Source organism: Brienomyrus brachyistius, chromosome 19 (assembly GCF_023856365.1).
Source record: "Brienomyrus brachyistius isolate T26 chromosome 19, BBRACH_0.4, whole genome shotgun sequence".
Taxonomy (NCBI): domain Eukaryota; kingdom Metazoa; phylum Chordata; class Actinopteri; order Osteoglossiformes; family Mormyridae; genus Brienomyrus; species Brienomyrus brachyistius.
The window spans coordinates 11440092-11460268 of NC_064551.1; the positions used below are offsets into that span (position 1 = coordinate 11440092).

The following is a 20177-nucleotide window of genomic DNA, read 5'->3' on the forward strand; positions in this document are numbered from 1 at the left end:
TGTGCATGACTTGAAAGCCACATGCTGCTGCAGGACTGCACTTTGGACAGGGGAGGCGCTATCGGTCAGTGGCGCCACAGGGAATAAATACCGGCCAACTTACAGTGCCAGACGCGGTGGGGGGGGGGTGCATTTATGAAGAAAACACATTTTACTGCGGTGGGGGGAGGAGGCAGTGTTTAGAGTTAGGTGGGGGTGGTGGGGTGCACGTGGTGACCAGCGTCTGCATACCAAAGGCTGTGCTGTGAGCACACATCTGGAACTGTTTAATCTACACAGGAAAGCAGGGGGGCGGGGGAGGGGGGTGGCTCTGCAAGCCCCGCACATGCTTTGAGCTTTGCACAGGCTGCTTTTCCTCACAAGAACAACAAATCTCATGTAGGGGGGGAGGTGTTATATATTCGTAGGTCTCTGCTGAAGGGTGGGTGGAAGAGGGGGTATTCCAGAATGCACTTTGGGCCGGGATGGCTGATTTTTTTGATGGGGGTGGGAGGAGGGGTTGACTGACAACAAGCTGGGGGCCGGTAGGTGTGGCGGGACCCTGTGCTCTCCGCGGAGTGGGAGGGGGATGTGCTGTTAGCAGAACTCGTTGACCACTCTGGACAAGTTCTCAGAGAAACAGAGCGGCTGTTAGAAACACAGGAAGTAGAGAGCGAGAGAGAGAGAGAAGGGGGGGGGGCAGCCTTTTCCGTACTTCTTTTTTCTTTCGCTCTGTTGTTTCTCAGCTCAGGGCTGAGGATCTCGCAATTCAGAAGGAAGACAGGCGAGTGGAAGATGGAGGGTGGCCCCCGCCTGAGGAGGGCCCAGGCGCCGCGGACCGGGGTGTGACTTGGCGGCGAAGGACGGCGGGGGTGTGCAACCACCCCCCGATGGCCACCGCGATGATGAGAACGGCTGGTGTCACTCAGGAAACACGGTAGGTGACGCTTCACCTTCCCAAAGGCAGGCAGCCCGAGCCGCTGTTCGCGTTGCCTACTCAGGATCGGAGGGGAATTGGGCAACTAAAAAAAATCAACAAAAAGAAAACAAGCCTGTGTTTTTATTCATAAGGTGACTGAGCTAAAGTCCCAAACTGCTGCCCTGCCTATTATTCCAGAATGTATGCGCAGTGTAAAAATCAGGAAATCAGTCATTTAATTATTGATGATGGTTTTTCCATTGTGTCAAATGGAAATCACAGCATAAAACAGATATGGCATAAAGAAGAAAACTCATAAAACCTATTTAAAATAAGGAACAGAATTAAGTTTTAGTGTATAAATAGTACCTAAAACATCTAAAAATATTAATTCAAGTATATTTGCAATTATTCATTTGAAGTTACTAGACAAGAGAGCACGTAAACTTTCAGATAAGTAGCTTCTTGTTAAATTGAACGCTACTTGATAAGTAAACATGTTGCTTTGATACACAGAACCGGTATCATAGATGTGTTTTTTTTCGGAACCATTTGTTAACGAGGCGTAAGGTTCACTGTGTATAAATACACCACCTCGGTGGCCTGTTTTTTGGGTTAAGGGTACACTGCTCAGCAAGGCTATCACACTGAGTGTTTTTTAAAAGTAAACTGAAGGACGTCTGGATGCATTGTGGATGGAGTTCCGTTATCTGTGAAACGAAAAACAAGGCTGTTCAGGGCGGCTGGGATTGAATCAAAGTGCTGAAGGAGGAACAGGGAGACAATGTGGGGGTGAGTCAGCACCAGTCAGGACGTGCATGGGAAGGCAGTATGCCTATTAGTAACGCCCCCCCCCCCCCCATATCTTTCCAAAGGGTCAGTCTAGATTCTCGCCCCCCCAACAGTGGGTCAGCTGTCCCAGCTTCCCCCTGTGAAGCTTCCTCCTCCCCGTCTGCTTTCCTGAAGACCACCTCAAACAGAGCACTGGGGCCTGTGCCCCTGTTGGACCTGCAGCCCTCTCTGGCTTCCTGCCCCGGACCACTATCTCTCAAGAACCACAGGCCCACGTCTCATGGAGGCCCCACATCTCCTTCCATACCTGCCACTCCTTCCTCCCCCCAGGACCGGACTTCTTCGCCTCCTCAGGACTTTGTATCCCAGTCCCCCCCAACCCCTATGCAGCTCTCGGTGCCATCTGTGCCACTGAACATCAGCGTTCTGGAGAGGCTCATAAAGACATGTCCCGTGTGGCTGCAGCTGGGCATGGCGCCTGAGCGCGCTACTCTCATCCTGCAGAAAGAGGTTCCTGGGGTGAGTCAGCAGCTCACACACTGCTTACAGGGTACAGGGTACACCACAGAGCGAGGCTATCACACTGCTTACAGAGTACAGGGTACACCACAGAGCGAGGCTGTCACACTGCTTACAGGGTACAGGGTACACCACAGAGCGAGGCTGTCACACTGCTTACAGGGTACAGGGTACACCACAGAGCGAGGCTGTCACACTGCTTACAGGGTACAGGGTACACCACAGAGCGAGGCTGTCACACTGCTTACAGGGTACAGGGTACACCACAGAGCGAGGCTGTCACACTGCTTACAGGGTACAGGGTACACCACAGAGCGAGGCTGTCACACTGCTTACAGGGTACAGGGTACACCACAGAGCGAGGCTGTCACACTGCTTACAGGGTACAGGGTACACCACAGAGCGAGGCTGTCACACTGCTTACAGGGTACAGGGTACACCACAGAGCGAGGCTATCAAACTGCTTACAGGGTACAGGGTACACCACAGAGCGAGGCTATCACACTGCTTACAGGGTACAGGGTACACCACAGAGCGAGGCTATCACACTGCTTACAGGGTACAGGGTACACCACAGAGCGAGGCTATCACACTGCTTACAGGGTACAGGGTACACCACAGAGCGAGGCTATCACACTGCTTACAGGGTACACCACAGAACGAGGCTATCACACTCCATACAGGACACAAAACCACAGAGTGAGGCTATTACACTACACATATAGTACAGAACCATGAAGTGAGTTCATCACAGTCTATCCAAGGTTTAGGGTAAATCACAGAGTGAGGCTATCATGCTTTACATATGGTACAGAACCACAGAGCAAGGCTCCCACACTCCATATATGGTACTGAACTGCAGAGCAAGGCTCTCACACTATGCACACATGGTACTGCAGGACATGAAGGTGGGTTTGCTGCAGTATCTTGGTTTCAGTAAAATATATAAATGATATAAAAATTAGTAAAATTAAAGTTATTCAGTGAGCTATAAAAATAATGCACCCAGTACTGCTGTAGAAGGCGAATTGTCTTAGTGATACAGGCACTGGCAGATTGCTGTCAAAAGTAAATGTTTGGGTCACAACAACATCGATGAATGTTTTTTTTATTTTTTTTTATTTAAAAAAAAAAAAAAAAAACATCTAGGTCTTTCTAGTGAGGAAAAATCCATGCCTGAAGAAGATGGTCCTATCAGTGCGCCTCTCTGACCAGGAGGGGGTGCCACAAGTCCAGGATCTGCTAATCAAGGACCAGAAGTCATGTGAGTGGCCAAAAACGCAGGGGACCTGGCTAACATCTGGCTATCTAACATTTGGGTTTTGTTCAGCCAGTTCTGACACCTTCCGGCTGCCTCTGAGATCTCTGAAACCGCACCTCTCTCCTCCGCTGTCAAGCGAGGCTGCACATGAAAGCTAGATGTGCAAACCTGTGTGGGTCACTTCTCACAGAGTGACCACTTCCTTTTCCGAGCTGATGTGATGACACCACTTCCTGCTTGATGGCTCTGCCAGAGGCAGCATTCCTTTCTTCTCTAAATACAGAGAACCAAGAGACCCGTGACCCCTCTGACCGGTTTGTCAGCAGGAGATGCGTAACGCTATCAGAGTAATACGGAGGAGCCACATCAGCGCTTTGGGCAAAGTGTTGTGCAGTCCTGTGCAAGCTTACAGTCCCTACTGTGACAAAACAGGAAATTCTCTTCTGTGTGGTTATAAGCCTGCGAGTGTGTGTTTGCGTTTATGTATTTCTGAAGACCTCATCATTGTATCACAAGCCCAGTGCTCATTACCACCTCCCGCCCCCCTTCCTGTCCTCCATGCAGTGATCTACGTGGACGGCTCAGTCCTAGTGTTCGACGACATTTTCAAACTCATCGCGTTCTACTGTGTCAGTCGGTAAGAGAGTCCTGACGTCCTGCTCCGTGATCTACTCTCCTTGGCCATGTACATCCATTTGCATTTGCGACAGCTGTGAGAGCTGATATAATTTTTCTCAATGGGGGGAATTTGACGAATACTCTGCAGTTTATGGCACTGAGTTGGTCCCTTGTCGGGACACTGTGATGGTTGGGGCTTTTAAACACTCAGGGCTCCCCTCCTGCTTGACACATATCAGCACTTTACTGGCATTTTTCAACTTTAAAGGTTCTTCCTTTGTCAAGCTGTGATCACAGCCAGAACTGGATAATTAACATTTGCCAGTCACTCGTGTCACTGTCACTACAATTTTTTCTTCTCTTCGAAAAAATAAAATGCATGCAGTGTTACCTGATCCCTTTTGGAAAGAGGGTGTCATTCCTAAAGTGCAGGACAGTAGTCAACAACAATCAGAACATCGTCCACGTTCTCTCATGGTCCATGCATGTCAGTTGTTGGTCTCTAAATCATAAAGATCTAGTCCATCCTGCCTTTTAGCATCACGCTCCTTTGTTCTTCCAGAGATATTCTTCCATTCAAGCTGAAGTTACCCCAGGCAATTGCCCTGGCAACCAAGTATGAAGAGATGGAGATGATCTCCAGCCTGGGCTCAGGTAAGCGGGCAGCGGTGGTGCAGCTTAATAACTGGCAGTCCAGGAAAGGACTGAGACACCAAACCTTGAGCGAGGTGCTTTTCCTCCGTCCGAGGAGGAAGTTTGCATTGTGTCATTTTCAGTAGCGAGTGTCCTGCTCTGATCTGCATTCTCACCATCACTGCCCTGCAGAATTCTGGGGCTCAGCCCTGAACCGGTGCCCTGAGGTGGGGAAGGTCTGTCCCAGATCCCGGGGCTCCACCCACGGTCACGCTAGCCAGTGCTCATGCGAGCTCCAGCCGTCCGTAGGGGATGATCGCCTGTGGTACGTTAATCCCATCTTCATCGAGGAGTACTGCAGCAGCCCGTCTCACACGCCGCCCATCTCCAGGAGCCAGAGCCTGACCACCCCGGGTCAGGGCCCGCCTCGCTACAAGAGGCCCCCGCCTCTTCCACCACGGCCCCAATTCTCAGAGGAATCAGCGTCAGCCAAGCTGGCAAGAGGCCGGGCATCTTGGCCTGCTTCCTCTGCTGCCCTAAGACACATTACTAATCCCCCCCTGTACACTCCCAGGGGGCGTGCGGTAGGGGAAAGCCCGAGTGTGCCCGCGCAGCTTCCTCCGCCGCCGCCACCGCCATGCAGCTCCAGCATTCCTGCAGCAGCGCTGCCACCGGCCCAGCAGTGCATCCCCAGCGTCCCACCCCGTCGCAGGAATTTGGAAAAGCAGCCTGAAGAGCCCCCAGTGCAGGAAGAGGAGCAGGGGGCCATGCCAAGTGATGGCGGTGAGACGGTCTGCTCGGTGCCCGTCGCCACCCTGGTCTGCATCGACGATGCGCCAGGCTCAGAGACAGGTCCTGCAGATGAGGGGGTTCCCAGAGCTACCACCCTCCCGACTAAGCCTCCTGACCCTGTGGCTCCTGCTGTTGCCCCGATAAAGAAACAGACCCCCGTCCCCCCACCCAGGAAGAAAAGGCAATCCCATGTTACGTTCCCTCCAGCGATTCCAACAATAGGAGAAGAATCACAGGAGGAGCAGTTGGACACAGTAGTCCAGGAAGCTCCCTCCCAGACTATCACAATCCCAACGCCAACGCATTGCTCCATCTCAAACATTGACCTCCAGGGCTCCGATGTGTCCCTGTACTCCCCCGAGGGTGGCGTGACTCAGCTCGACCACGACTCCTACTCAACAAGCAGCACGGAAGAGGAGGCCGACGTCACTGGCAGCCCAGTGATCCCAGTGAAGAAGAGCCCCACTGTCATGCTGGACAAGGCCAAGCAGAGGCTCTCCATGGCCAATCTTTCCCACATCTTCATCAGCTTCATGAGTGCCGATAGGAAGCTGAAGAAGCGCATCGTAGAGCTGGCCCAGGACCGCGAGACCTATTTTGGAAATTTGGTCCGGGACTACCGGGCCTTCACCCTGGAGACCATGGAGCAGCACAGCTCGAGCACGGAGATGCTGCAGGAGATTAGGCTGATGATGACTCAGCTGAAGAACTACCTGATCCAGAGTGCTGAGCTGAAGGCCATCCTGGAACCGGTGGTTCATCCTGAGGAAAAACTAGGTAAGGAACAACCTGGGCACACACCATGGAGCTTCGAGCTCACACCATTCTAAACACTGACGTCCAGCACATACCATCCATCCATCTCTCCATCCACCCACCCATCATCTATATATACACACGCACACGCAGTAGATATAAAAAGCACACACACCCCTGTTAAAATGCCAAGCTTTTATGATTTTACAACATGATACCATAATAAATCATTTCAAAATGTATCCCCCCTGTAATGTGACCTATAACCTGTACAATTCAGTTGAAAAGCAAACAAAGCTGTTAGGAGGAAACATATAAAAATAAAAAAACATACAATAAGCTGGTTGGATAAGTTAGCACACCCTTAAAAGAAAACTTTGTTTAAGCACCTTTTGATTGAATTACAGCATTCAGTCTTTTGGGGAAGACACCTGCCATCAATTAATGTGACTCTGATTAACCCCAAAAAACATTCAGCTGTCCAAGTAGGAGTTTCCTGACATTCACTCACAGTAAAAACCATGGTCCGCGGAGAGCTTACAAAGCATTAAAGGGGTCTCATTGTTGAAAGATGTCATGGGTACAAAACGTTTTTCACAACATTAGATTTTTTAAATGATTTATTCTGATCTCATCACAAAAACCTATGCATTTTAACAGTTACACCTTTTATATTTGTTGTATGTGTATATGTATGTGTGTGAGTGTCTGAGAATGTGTATATCCTCCTTATCAGGGATGTCACCTACCACAGAATGCTGCTGGAAGGAGTTAAACGTGTCATAATCGCCTCCTTCGGCACAAAGACACGCATAACGCATGTAAACCATAGCAGTTCACGTATAACTGAGAAATTAAGCACCCCAGGCCAGGGGACAGACTTATAGATTTACATGAGTGTGAAAAAAGCTGGGGGGGGTCTCAAAGCTGTAATATTTCATTACAGCATGGATGGGGGAGGGGCGACTTTGTCTATCCTGAAAACTGTCACTTAAAATCCTAATAACAGACATATTGCTATCATTTAAATGATCATATAATGTTGCATAAATAAATGTAAATTCTGTAAATTCTCTGGACTTAATTTCCTTATGAAAGGTCCCCTCCTGCCTCAGACCCCTGTTGTTAACAGTGTTGGCTGTACTCTGTTACTAAATGATGGTAGGGTCAGCGTTGCTGCCTGTGACACTGTGCTCTCTCAGTGACCGGTCTGAGCCTTTTACATAACCAGCGTCCACCATTTGTATTGATAACTAGGATGCGAGGGAGTGAAATATTTTCACAATAATCGCTGCAGTGTCAGCAATCATTTGAAACTCTCTCTGCCTTGCTACTGTCTTTTCACTGCTGTGTTCAGTGTCGCAGAACTATAATCATTCGCGTATAGCATATGAACTGCGCAATATGAGGGGCTCAGATCTACTCAGAGATAAAAATAAAGAAAAATATTTTGGTCTCCTAATGGTTGATGTGGCAACATCATTTCCGGATGTCGACTGATGCTGTAGGAAACGTTTACGAGCAGAGCTGGTGGAGCACGCATGCTCACATGCACGCATGTTCTGGCGCAGAAATTCTAACATGACAAAACACGTAGCACATTCCCACCATGATGATGAATCCCATGCTGATGTTAAAGGGAGTGATGAACAAGGGTATCAATCACACTCAGGTTTGCTGTGACGATGCTCTCTTCAGTAATGTGTGAGATGGACCAGGGGTCTCCTTCACTGTGTTTTAAAGCGGGAATCACAAGCTTGTTGATTTGAACAGATAAAACGATATATAGGCACACTTATAAACAATATGTATACAATAGTGTGACAGAGTAAGTACACCCCCGTGGAAAGGTTTGACATTTTAATATATTTCACAAGATATCTGAGCAGCAGTTAAATGCCATCGATAGGTTACAGTGACCCCTTTTAACAAATAACAATGGACCTTTCCTTACATTCATCTATCTTCTAACTGTTCATTATTGCCAGGGTCGAAGAGCTCTAGAACATATCCCAGGAAGGACACAAAGCTGGGGTACACGCTGGATAGTATGCTAGTGAATGGATATTTGTACTTTGCTATAATTTATTTTATCTTATTTAAGAACATAAGAAATTTACAAATGAGAGGAGGCCATTCGACCCATCAAGCTCGTTTGGGGATAACTTAACTAATAGCTCAGAGTCGTTAACATCTTATCTAGCTCTGATTTAAAGGAACCCATGGTTTTAGCTTGCGCTACACTAGCAGGAAGACTATTCCATACTCTACACGCCGTGTAAGGAAGTGCTTCTCAAATTCATTTTAAAATGTCTTCCCGCTAATTCCCGCTTATGACCACGAGTGCTAGTATTTAAACTAATATTGAAACAGCATCCGGACCTGTTAGAATCTTATATACCCGGATCATGTGCCCCCTTAGTCTCCTTTGCTCGAGGCTAAACAGATTCAGCTCAGCTGAATAAAAGTTGACAAAACTGCTTGGGGCAGAAAAATATATACAGCAGTAGATTCAATGGGGCAAAATGACTGTTTCCTATGACTGTGGTGTCACTAGCTGGGAGAAATTTTGACTTACTGTTCCACCAACTGCTTCATTTGGATCGTTTTTGAAGACCTCCTTTAATGCAATATTTCAGTTGGATGCATGTCTTCACTCTGACTTGACCACTCTAAAATTACATCTTTTTCGAGGTCTTCAGTCGTGTGTCTGCTGCAGTGTTCAGGGTCCTGCTGCAGTGTTCAGGGACCTGCTCCAGTGTTCAGGGTCCTGCTCCAGTGTTCTCTGCTACTAGTACATTGCTGAATTCATAGCAACACCAATTTCCTCATCCATGAAGCAAAGAAGTAGGTCAGATTTCCCAGTGACTAATGCTATTATTTAACTGTCATCACCTTACCTGTATAACATTTAAACAAGGATCCAATATACACGTCTATCCATCCATCCATCCATCCATCCATCCATCCTGTTTATTTAAAAGAGCTAGATGACTTAATTGTCAGTTGAGTGATATAGAAAATCTACAAAGACCATGTATGATATAGTATTCCAGAGTAACAGGATATTTTGTTAATTTAAACACGTCACAGTTATTCAGCTCCTATATAATATAAGAACATAAGGAATTTACAAATGAGAGGAGGCCATTTGGCCCATCAGACTCATATGAGGAGAACTCAACTAATAGCTCAGAGTTGTTAAAATTTATTCAGCTCTGATTTAAAGGAATCCAAGGTTTTAGCTTGCACTACACTAGCAGGAAGACTATTTCGGTTGTTAAAACCTTCTCCTAGTTTTTATGGCCTAAAGTGGAGTTAAAACATAATTAAGCCTTTGGGAATGCAATGATGATCCTTAATTTGCTTCAGCTGTGAAAATCCTATCCATGAATGTGGTGAAGGTGAGCTACAATCATGGTTAAGACTACGGAGCTTTCACAAAAGCTGAGAGAAGAAATTATTTCACTGCAGCTGAAGGGCATTGGGTATAAGAAGATTTCGAGAAGATTTAACATGTCAAGAGACACAACTGGGAGCATCATATGGAAATTTGTAGCTTATGGCACAGCCACAACCCTGCCAGACTGCGGAAGGAATCCCAAAATTTCAAGTTACCTTAGCAACTTAAAAACTAATAAAAAAAAACATGTTATTACAAAAGGCCTACAGGAAGACCTGACAAGGCCAGGGAATTGATTCAGAGGCAACAAGAGACCAACACAGGAAAAACAAAGACTTCATAGCTTGACTCCGAGAAGTATTCCATTCTTGGCCAAAAGGAACATCATAGGTCTACAATAGGTCTACTACAATATGCCAGGAGGAATTTGGATAGGCCTGCAGAGTTTGACGAGACAGTTGTACGGACTGATGACACCAAACTGTTTGGACACTTGGAGCAGTGTGGAAAAGACCAGGCTCATGACCAGAAGAATGCCACCACGGTCAAGAGTGGAAGTAGGGCACTGATGATGTGGGGATGTTTTTCGGCTGGAAGAACTGACAACCTTGACCATGTCTGTGACATTCTGGATTCTCAGGAACACCATGTCACGTGGAACGTAATCCCTTCTGTTGGAGGATTGAAGCCAATGATTGGACTCTTCAGCTAGTGAGCTGATATGCAGGGAGGGGCAGAGGCCAGGGCTAAAGTTGTCTGGGCAACTGATCGCCTGCCCTATTTGACACAAGTTGCCCCTCCTAGAAAAAAAACATTATATATATTTTGTCACGAGCTTTCGCCGCGTGAAGAGGAAAAAAGATGCGCAAGTCATCTTCGTCAGGAAAATGCTTTTTAACTTGTCACGCTGGGTGGAGCTCAGTCACATACAGTAGCAACTCAACAGCTTCAGAACTTAGCGCCAGTCCCTGAATGGTCCGTTCTCCTGCACTGTGCACCTACTGAACGGTGGCAAACCGTGCATTTTTTAAAAACGCCACCCGAAACACTTCATGTAAGGTAGAGATTAATGCATATGGCAGTAACGTTAACGTTACAGGCTCATTCTGAGACTAGCTACTTCGCCATCAAGCTATTCACCTCCACTCGATAAACTTATAGGCAAAGCAAACGGACGCAGCTCCTGAAAGCTCAGCCGGTCTGCTTCCCTTTCAGCTGCATCGCACACATCCACAACACTAGAGCCAGAGCCTATATATGCAACTGCCTCTCGAAAAAAGAACATCGCTATGAACGCACTAAAATATTTTATAAAGCTTTTAATGTGGTTTGACTAGTTTGTGTTTCTTGTTTGTCCTTCGGAAAAAATAATCTCACTCCAAATCTCCTAAAATATAAGGCAACAACACACAGCAACGTGTTCATGGAGGCAGCCACGTTTGTTCCGAGCTGTGGTAGCTCGAACGGGAGATTGTCGGACGTGATGTCACTCACCTCGGAATTTCCGAGTTCCGAGAGAAAAACGAACGCACCAGGTTATCATATGTTAAATGTTTTGGTAGGAAAAGTATACGTCTGCTGATGGTTATTTTCGAACATTTGTTTTAACAAGAAGCATAAATGATGGAAGTAATCATTTTCGTTGTGCTATACATTACATTAATTGTTTTATTAAAAATAGTAAAATGCTTGAATCCTATCGCTGTTTTAGGTGTTTGCATGCTACACTAAGCTAGAATGTGTATCAGAGCAGCTGTCTGACCTCCTCTTGCTGGCCATAGAAAGGGAAATGGAAACTGAGAAGGTCCTCAAGATTTTTATTAAAGTTGCCCCCAATAGGAGGATTCTGCTTTAAAGTAAATTTGGACCAAGGTATATTAATAAAGACTTAATTAATAAAGAAATGGTATATTTTTCAGTTCTCCCTACAGTCTGTGTGATTTTAAATTTTTTTTGGGGGAGGGGGTGTCCTTCTTTTCAGGTCAGAGCAATGGCCCCTTAAAATTCCTGTGCACGTCCCTGCTGGTATACACTGCATTCCGTGCATTTAACGGATCAATCAATCAATGTTGTAATAAGTACCACGATATCAAATTGTAGTGTTACTCTGGGTCCACCTTAGGAAAACATTTTTTTAAGAACTGCGTGACAGAGCACTTTGCCCAAGCCAGGCCATTACAGAGCTCCATTTATGTTATCAAATATGTAATCAATAAATATGTTTTCATTGTTTACTGCATGTTTTTGTTATATGTTTTCATTAATCTTGATTCACAAAACTAGTCTTATAGTCACTGTATAGGCTTTTGAGGTGGGGGGGGGGGGGGAGGGTTGAATATTTCCGATTGCATATACTAAAAATAACAAGACTTTCCAGGATGTGTGCATTTGCACCGTCATAGGAAATGTGTAAAGGTATTTTTCTGAGTTGTACGTGTAGATTTGCCTATAACAAAAACATTTTAACTAGGGCTGCCAATCGATTAATAAATTACTAATTCATCGTGGACTTCTCAAATTATTAATCGTGATTAATCACTAATAAAAACTTTGATTTTCTTCTTAAGACTAAAGCTTGTTATATTACACATTTAAATGTAAAAACAGTTACCAAATTAATGTAGAATCACAAAGGCTGTATATTTCAGATACAGTGTAGCAGGTCAGGAATGGTACAAAAAAGTGTCTTGCAATGATTTATATGGTTTATAAGGGTTATATGTTTGCCCCACGATGCAGTGTGCGATGATGTCATTAATTGCGTAAATTTATTTTAAAGCGTTCAATATTTTTAATTAATCCCAAAAATATGTTCATTTTGACCATCCTAATTATACTATATGCTAACTAAGAATAATGTAATAAATACTAACAAGAATTTCTCCTGATAGCTTGAAGAACATCAGTTCAGTTCCCAAACCTCTCCATTCCATGTATTAGTTAAATTTCACCAGCAGCTCACTTAAATAATTGGTTTCATTAGTGTTAAAAAGTCAATGGGGTATTGATTAGCCATAAAAGTTGTGCTAAGGGTCAAGCCAAAAAAATACGTGTGTGTATTGGGTGGTTCCTGCAAACACTGGGTTGCCTAAAACTTCCAAATAATACTGCATATGTATACTTTATATGTACACATATATAAAATAATCATTTGCTGATGGGCTTACTTACAGAGGTGATCATCGAGGCAGCTCTCTGCAAGAGCGTGTTGAAGCCCCTGCGTGAAGCTGTGTACTCACGCCTGCGAGACCTCCACACCCAGGACGGCTCTCTGGACCGGCTGCGGGAGCATCAGAAGGTGGTGCTGGGCACCACCACCACCGACTTGGGCATCACCACCAGCGTGCCTGAGACTCCTGCCATGGAGAAGATCCAGGTGAAGCTGGGCTCCCTGCATAAGGAATACTCCCCCGAAAAGAAGATCTCCCTCCTGCTGAAGGCCTGCAAGATTATCTACGAATCCATGTCTGTGAGCAGCCCGGGTAAGTTTGGGACAACCAACTGCATCTTAGAAATCGTGGTGATGCCTCAACTACATTACTGTAAGTCCAGGAGCATTATACAAGGGCGCGGCCATAGGGAAACTGGCTCGAGCTGAAAACTGATTGGCTCCCAGAGTGCCTCCTCCACTGTCTATCACCGATTCAAAACATATCATTGGTTGGCCCCTCTCTATGAATTTCCTCTCCTTTTATGTCCTCCTCTCCAAAAAAATCCCATAATCGCCCCTGTCTAAGACCAGTTCTACTGAGATTCCCCCAGTCACTGTGTATGTGGAGGAGCTCTCATTGCTTATCGACGTGTGGCGTCTTCACGTATCCTGCAAACGCGCCTCATCTGCAGTAACCCTACACCTGCTTCTGCCCCACAGGAAAAGCCCACGGTGCAGATGACTTCCTGCCTGTGCTCATGTATGTCCTGGTGCGTTGTAACATGACCACTCTGCTGCTGGACGTGGAGTACATGATGGAGCTAATGGACCCTGCACTGCAACTGGGGGAAGGTGGGGGCATGATCAGAATGGTTTAATCTAGCAGTGGGAAATCTCACGTATTTCCAGTTCTTGATCAACCAGCCCTTTCATGCTAAGACCTGTCTGACAAAGCACGCATCTATTTTCGTATAAACGAAGGAGATAAGGCGTGTATATGTGGCAGTCTACCGCTAATGCTAACGTAGTGAACATCTCTGCACAATTGTGCTGGGAATATTCTTTGCCTTGGTTGCTCTTTTGTTGCTCTATTTTGTTTTTAAATAAGCCACCATGGATCCTAAGAAGGCTATTGATAGCAGCAAACCGAGTTGTGAGGACCATGACAGAGCTTATAAAAGAAATAAGTGTACACCATTAGCTCTCCACAGTACAGGCTATGAATTTTTTATTTATGATTTAAGCATAGTGTGTGTGTATATATATATATATATATATATATATATATATATATACTTACACACATACACACATACACAGATTTAAATAGGCATGTGGTCTGAAACGGATTAATCACATTTACACTATTTCTCATGAGAAAAAAATTTATTCAGTTTTCGACCAAATCAGCCTCCTGTTATGGGTTAAGTTCGAGAACCGAGGCTCCACTGTATTTTACAATGTGTTGATTTTCTTGTAAATGACCCTAGAGCAGAATGAACCGGAGATGGTCTCATTCAGCATGTATGATTCCCTGTAATCTCTCTATCATTTCCATGGGACCTTGATATGATGGAAAGGGTTGTGTGTGTTTTACTGCTACTTCTGTGGCTCTGTTACCTGAGCCTGGGAACCAATTTGATCACGTTTCACTTACGTCTGATTTAGGTTCCTACTACTTGACGACTACCTATGGGGCACTAGAGCATATAAAGAACTACGACAAGCTGGAGGTCACGGGCCAGCTCAGCCTGGAGATCCAAGACTCCATCCACCGCTGGGAGAGGCGTCGCACCCTCAACAAAGCGCGAGGATCTCGTACCTCCGTCCAGGTATCGGCTGCTATGTGTGCTCTGTAGGTGAGCTTCACAATGTGGGCTGACACAGGTAGAGCTGTTGCTCGAGGCTGTGACTTTAGGGCAGTGTTCTCGGGAGAGGATCACCTCTGCTCTGGGAGCTCGGAGGGAGCAAAAATGTGGACCAGCTGTGGGTCCCTGAGGGCCGCATTGGGAAACACTGCCTTAGGATATAGGGTGGAACTGGGAAAGGCTGTAGGGTTGAGAGCATAAGACCCAAGGTCTGCAGAATGGAACTGAAACTTGGTGTCTAGTTTTTAACCATCTATGTCTCACCTTCCTCTCTGATGCAGGACTTCATCAATGTGTCCTTCCTAGAGGCTGGCTCCAACACCAAAACGCTGGGAGCCCATGAAAACACCACTGCCCTAGAGCTGTGCGCCCAGTGCGCAAAGAAGTTCGATGTTCTGGAACCAGAGTCCTACGGACTGTTTGTGCTGGTAGATGGCCACTACCGGCCTCTGGCCCCGGACGAGCTGCCCCTGTCTGTGAAGTCCAGCCTGCATCACAGTGAGCCCCGCAAGGACTATTACTTTGTGTACAGACCAGGGGGCGTGGCAAAGGATCCTACACCTCTACAGACTCCCACCCCTCCAGACAGCTTAATCTGAGGGATGAGCCTAGGGCCAAACAGGGTCATGTAAGGTGCTGTTCATGTGCTTTAAATTAGCTATACGTTTACCAAAAACATTTTGTATAATATTTTATATGTAAAAGCTACTGTAGTTTTAAACTCATTTTAATCCTTTTTTTATGGCACCCCCTGGATGCCTGGAGGGGAATTAACTCAAAAGTACTGGTGGTGATGAAACTATAAGCCCTACTACTCTCCCTTAAGGTGCAGCTGGCCAATCATTTCTATCTCAGACAGTTGGCCCCACCCCTTTCCCCAGCGAATGAGATTTCATCTGTGGCCTCCTGCACTAACCTGGTGGTTGGTGCTAATGAGGATCCCCAGAAGCCCCCCCCCCCACCCCCCAGCCTGCTGCATCATTGGCTGGCAAATGGCTGCCAGTCTTCTGAAGTATATCCGTCGCTGTCCACATCGAATAACTTGGGAAGTACATAGCCTTTCTAGTTGGCTACGCTGGTTTCCCTGAGCCGTCAGTGAGTCAGATTTTACAGTTCGGAGCTGGTTTGGTGCCTTAGGAGTGTTTAAATCCCTGCTAGTATTTTGTCTTCAGGAGGCTTTGTTGTTCTACTAATTACATCCCTGATGCACGTAACCTGCTAATCCAATATCCCTGACATCATCTGGCCAAATAATTAATCTCCACAGTTAATTTAGCATTGACTACCCTTTCCATTGTGAGATTGATGATGGAATTCCTTGAAGAAAATAGCATGTACTTAAATATTAAACATTTATTCCCAGAATTTGTTGTAACTTAACTATCACTCTTATCATTGCAATCAATGTTAACTGTCTGTAACAAGTACAATTATATTTGCAAGCAATAGAATTCAACTTTGCAAAGAAATAACAAACAAAATTATTGTTTTTATTCCGTTATCCTCATTTACGTATATACTCAAACTCTTCTAGAGACATATACTAGATCTCAACATAATGGTTTGTCTTCTGACTGAACCTGGATGTAATTAATTGTGTATCCTAGTGTAATTAATTAAATTTAGAGGTCAATTAAAACAACTGACCTCATTATTTGGCCGTTGACCCAGAGCCCAAAGTGCGGTAGTTGGAAAATCACTTTTGTGTCATGCATCATCATCATAATTATAATAATTTGTGACAGAGTGATGTCTCATCTTTGGTTATATGTTTTGCCCAATGTGTCCAGGAAAGGCTCTGGACACCCATAACACTGCACAGGACAAGCAGTGTAGAAGATGAATGAATGAATAATAATAATATTACTAAATGAATGAATGACAAGATGAACATAATCCATCCATACATCCATCTATGTTCCAAACTGCTTATCCTACTGGGTCGCGGGGGGTCCGGAGCCTATCCCCGAAGCAATGGGCACGAGGCAGGGAACAACCCAGGATGGGGGGCCAGCCCATCGCAGGGCACACTCACACACCATTCATTCACACATGCACACCTACGGGCAATTTAGCAACTCCAATTAGCCTCAGCATGTCTTTGGACTCTGAGGGGAAACCGGAGTACCCGGAGGAAACCCCACGACGACATGGGGAGAACATGCAAACTCCACACACATGTGACCCAGGCGGCGACTCGAACCCGGGTCTCAGAGGTGTTAGGCTACAGTGCTAACCACTGCACCACCATGCCCCCCCAGATGAACATAATTTGCCCCCTTATTCTGGTCCTTCTCATATCTTCTTCTAACTTTGCTCATGGGAGTTTCACTTACACAAAAATGTTCTGAAGGCAGAATGAAAAATGATTGGCTCAAAGCGATATGGGAGGTGGATCCAAGGAACTAGAGGAGGTGGGACCAAGACAGCTGATTGGTTGGTCGTGCGTCCTTTAATTGCTTGGACCCACCTCCCTTAACTCTGATTGGTTATGTATCTGAGCCAATCATCTTTCTTTCTGCCCTCAGAAACCTCCCATGAGCACCCACTTCAGCCTTCTGTGTCTGATTTACTACTGACTTCTCTTCTTCTGTGCAGTTGTTGCTTGATTAATATGTACAGTGGGAGTGGGAAGTTTTGCTTCACTAGATATTGTGGATGAAAACATGCTACGTATCACAGCGCCCACTGTTCCTTCTGGTGAACACAGTGACCTCACAATTACGGTTTCTGACGGCTCTCATGCCGAGTGGGAGCACAATGTCCTGACGCTGGTGAAAATTCTGTTTAGCCCACATAGTCTTTCATATTAACAGCTCCCTGGTTGTGTAATATGTGCCATCAATGTATATATTCAGAAAAGCAATTACTATTTTTAAATAAATGTAAAACATAAGAGGCTAAAATTGTGTGAAGGATAATGCAAACAAACCAGACGGCAGCTAGAATGTTATCAATGAAACAAGCCACTGCCAATAGAGGGATGGAGGTACAATCATTTCAAATGAGTGTCCTGTCAGGTGCTGTTGTAGCCCTGCCACCACCTCCAGCTTATAGACCGCAGGAGTGATGCTGTAGCCCCGCCCCCACCTCCAGTTTAGATACCTCAGGAGTGATGCTGTAGCCCCGCCCCCACCTCCAGTTTAGATACCTCAGGAGTGATGCTGTAGCCCCGCCCCCACCTCCAGCTTAGAGACCGCAGGAGTGATGCTGTAGCCCCGCCCCCACCTCCAGCTTATAGACCGCAGGAGTGATGCTGGAGCCCCACCCCCACCTCCAGCTTAGATACCTCAGGAGTGATGCTGTAGCCCCGCCCCCACCTCCAGCTTAGATACCTCAGGAGTGATGCTGGAGCCCCACCCCCACCTCCAGCTTATAGACCGCAGGAGTGATGCTGGAGCCCCACCCCCACCTCCAGCTTAGATACCTCAGGAGTGATGCTGTAGCCCCGCCCCCACCTCCAGCTTAGATACCTCAGGAGTGATGCTGTAGCCCCGCCCCCACCTCCAGCTTAGATACCTCAGGAGTGATGCTGTAGCCCCGCCCCCACCTCCAGCTTAGATACCTCAGGAGTGATGCTGTAGCCCCGCCCCCACCTCCAGCTTAGATACCTCAGGAGTGATGCTGTAGCCCCGCCCCCACCTCCAGCTTAGATACCTCAGGAGTGATGCTGTAGCCCCGCCCCCACCTCCAGCTTAGATACCTCAGGAGTGATGCTGTAGCCCCGCCCCCACCTCCAGCTTAGATACCTCAGGAGTGATGTTGTAGCCCCGCCCCCACCTCCAGCTTATAGACCTCAGGAGTGATGCTGGAGCCCCACCCCCACCTCCAGCTTAGAGACCTCAGGAGTGATGCTGTAGCCCCGCCCCCACCTCCAGCTTAGAGACCTCAGGAGTGATGCTGTAGCCCCGCCCCCACCTCCAGCTTAGAGACCTCAGGAGTGATGTTGTAGCCCCGCCCCCACCTCCAGCTTAGAGACCTCAGGAGTGATGTTGTAGCCCCGCCCCCACCTCCAGCTTAGAGACCTCAGGAGTGATGTTGTAGCCCTGCCCCCACCTCCAGCTTAGAGACCTCAGGAATGATGTTGTAGCCCCGCCCCCACCTCCAGCTTAGAGACCTCAGGAGTGATGCTGTAGCCCCACCCCCACCTCCAGCTTAGAGACCTCAGGAGTGATGCTGTAGCCCCGACCCCACCTCCAGCTTAGAGACATCAGGAGTGATGTTGTAGCCCCGCCCCCACCTCCAGCTTAGAGACCTCAGGAGTGATGCTGTAGCCCCGCCCCCACCTCCAGCTTATAGACCGCAGGAGTGATGCTGTAGCCCCGCCCCCACCTCCAGCTTAGAGACCTCAGGAGTGATGCTGTAGCCCGGCCCCATCTTGAGGTCACTTGTAGATCTCCTCCCGCAGCCACCCTGAGGCAGTGATCTGCCCCAGCAGCAGCTCAGCTTACTTTTGGCATGGCAGTAATCAGAAGAAAGATCCCCGGTCTCATGTGCATTGCTCAATTATGGAGACCGTTATTTTAAATGATGGAGTTAATTATTGAGAAGCTCCAGTCCATGTAAATTACAAACTAATCAGGAGCTGAACGAGCTCTGGTACCCCTACAGCAGCTCATCAGGGTAGAGAAAAAATGTAACTCATCCAAAGTTCGAAACTTCAGAGTGGCATTAATCTTTGGAAACAGGCTAATATGATTAAACTGGGTCCCTGAGCTGAAGGTGAGTCTGCATCGGAAAGCAGACATAGGACTGAAATCCCCCAGCAATAAATATAATTACACAAAAGCGGGGCCACGCTGTAATTTCCCAACTGAGCATTTATTGCAGTTTGTCATCTTTAAGACTATTAAAGTGCGCATTAAGTGCAGTGTGTGACATTGCAGCATTCTGTACGGAGCCGAGTGGCGCACTTGTTGCAGTGAAAAGCGTGCGCATTTAATCTAAATTTATTCACTTGTTTCCATTTGGTCTGGCCTACATGCCCATTTCGTCATTGCTGATAAATGATCTCAACAGCTGAAATAGTCACCGCTGGTATTTAAAATGTACTTATGATGATTATTGGTTCAGAGATGAATGTGAAATTGGTTTTATTATTTTCGCAGTCCTTGGAACAGAGCGCGGTTAATTTCTTTCTTCCCGCTAAGCGTCTGAAACACAACAGCCATGTCTGCTTGGTCCTGAAAGCTGAAGCGTTAGAGTAGGAAACCTCCTGTAACAATCTCACTGGTAACAGCCGGATAAAACCGCGCCATGATTTTCAGGTTTTAATAGCCTGACTGATATGATACTCATCTGGGAAAAGGGTGGGGTGGCATGGTGGTGCAGTGGTTAGCACTGTTGCCTCACACCTGTGTAACCCTGGTTCGAGTCTCCGCCTGGGTCACATGTGTGTGGAGTTTGCATGTTCTCCCCATGTCGTCGTGGGGTTTCCTCTGGGTACTCCGGTTTCCCCCCACAGTCTAGAAACATGCTGAGTCTAA

General features: G+C 46.7%; 1 protein-coding gene across 1 annotated transcript; it reads left to right on the plus strand.

The window, feature by feature from the left end:
- Positions 1–470: 470 nt before the first annotated feature.
- LOC125714713 (ras and Rab interactor 3-like) lies at positions 471–16437 on the plus strand. Its single transcript, XM_048985599.1, has 10 exons — positions 471–916; positions 1774–2209; positions 3359–3473; positions 4035–4107; positions 4651–4742; positions 4914–6290; positions 12846–13154; positions 13544–13675; positions 14492–14655; positions 14973–16437. The coding sequence occupies exons 1-10, from the start codon at positions 870–872 to the stop codon at positions 15288–15290; spliced, it is 3063 nt and encodes a 1020-aa protein (XP_048841556.1). The 5' UTR covers positions 471–869; the 3' UTR covers positions 15291–16437.
- The last annotated feature ends 3740 nt before the right edge of the window (positions 16438–20177 follow it).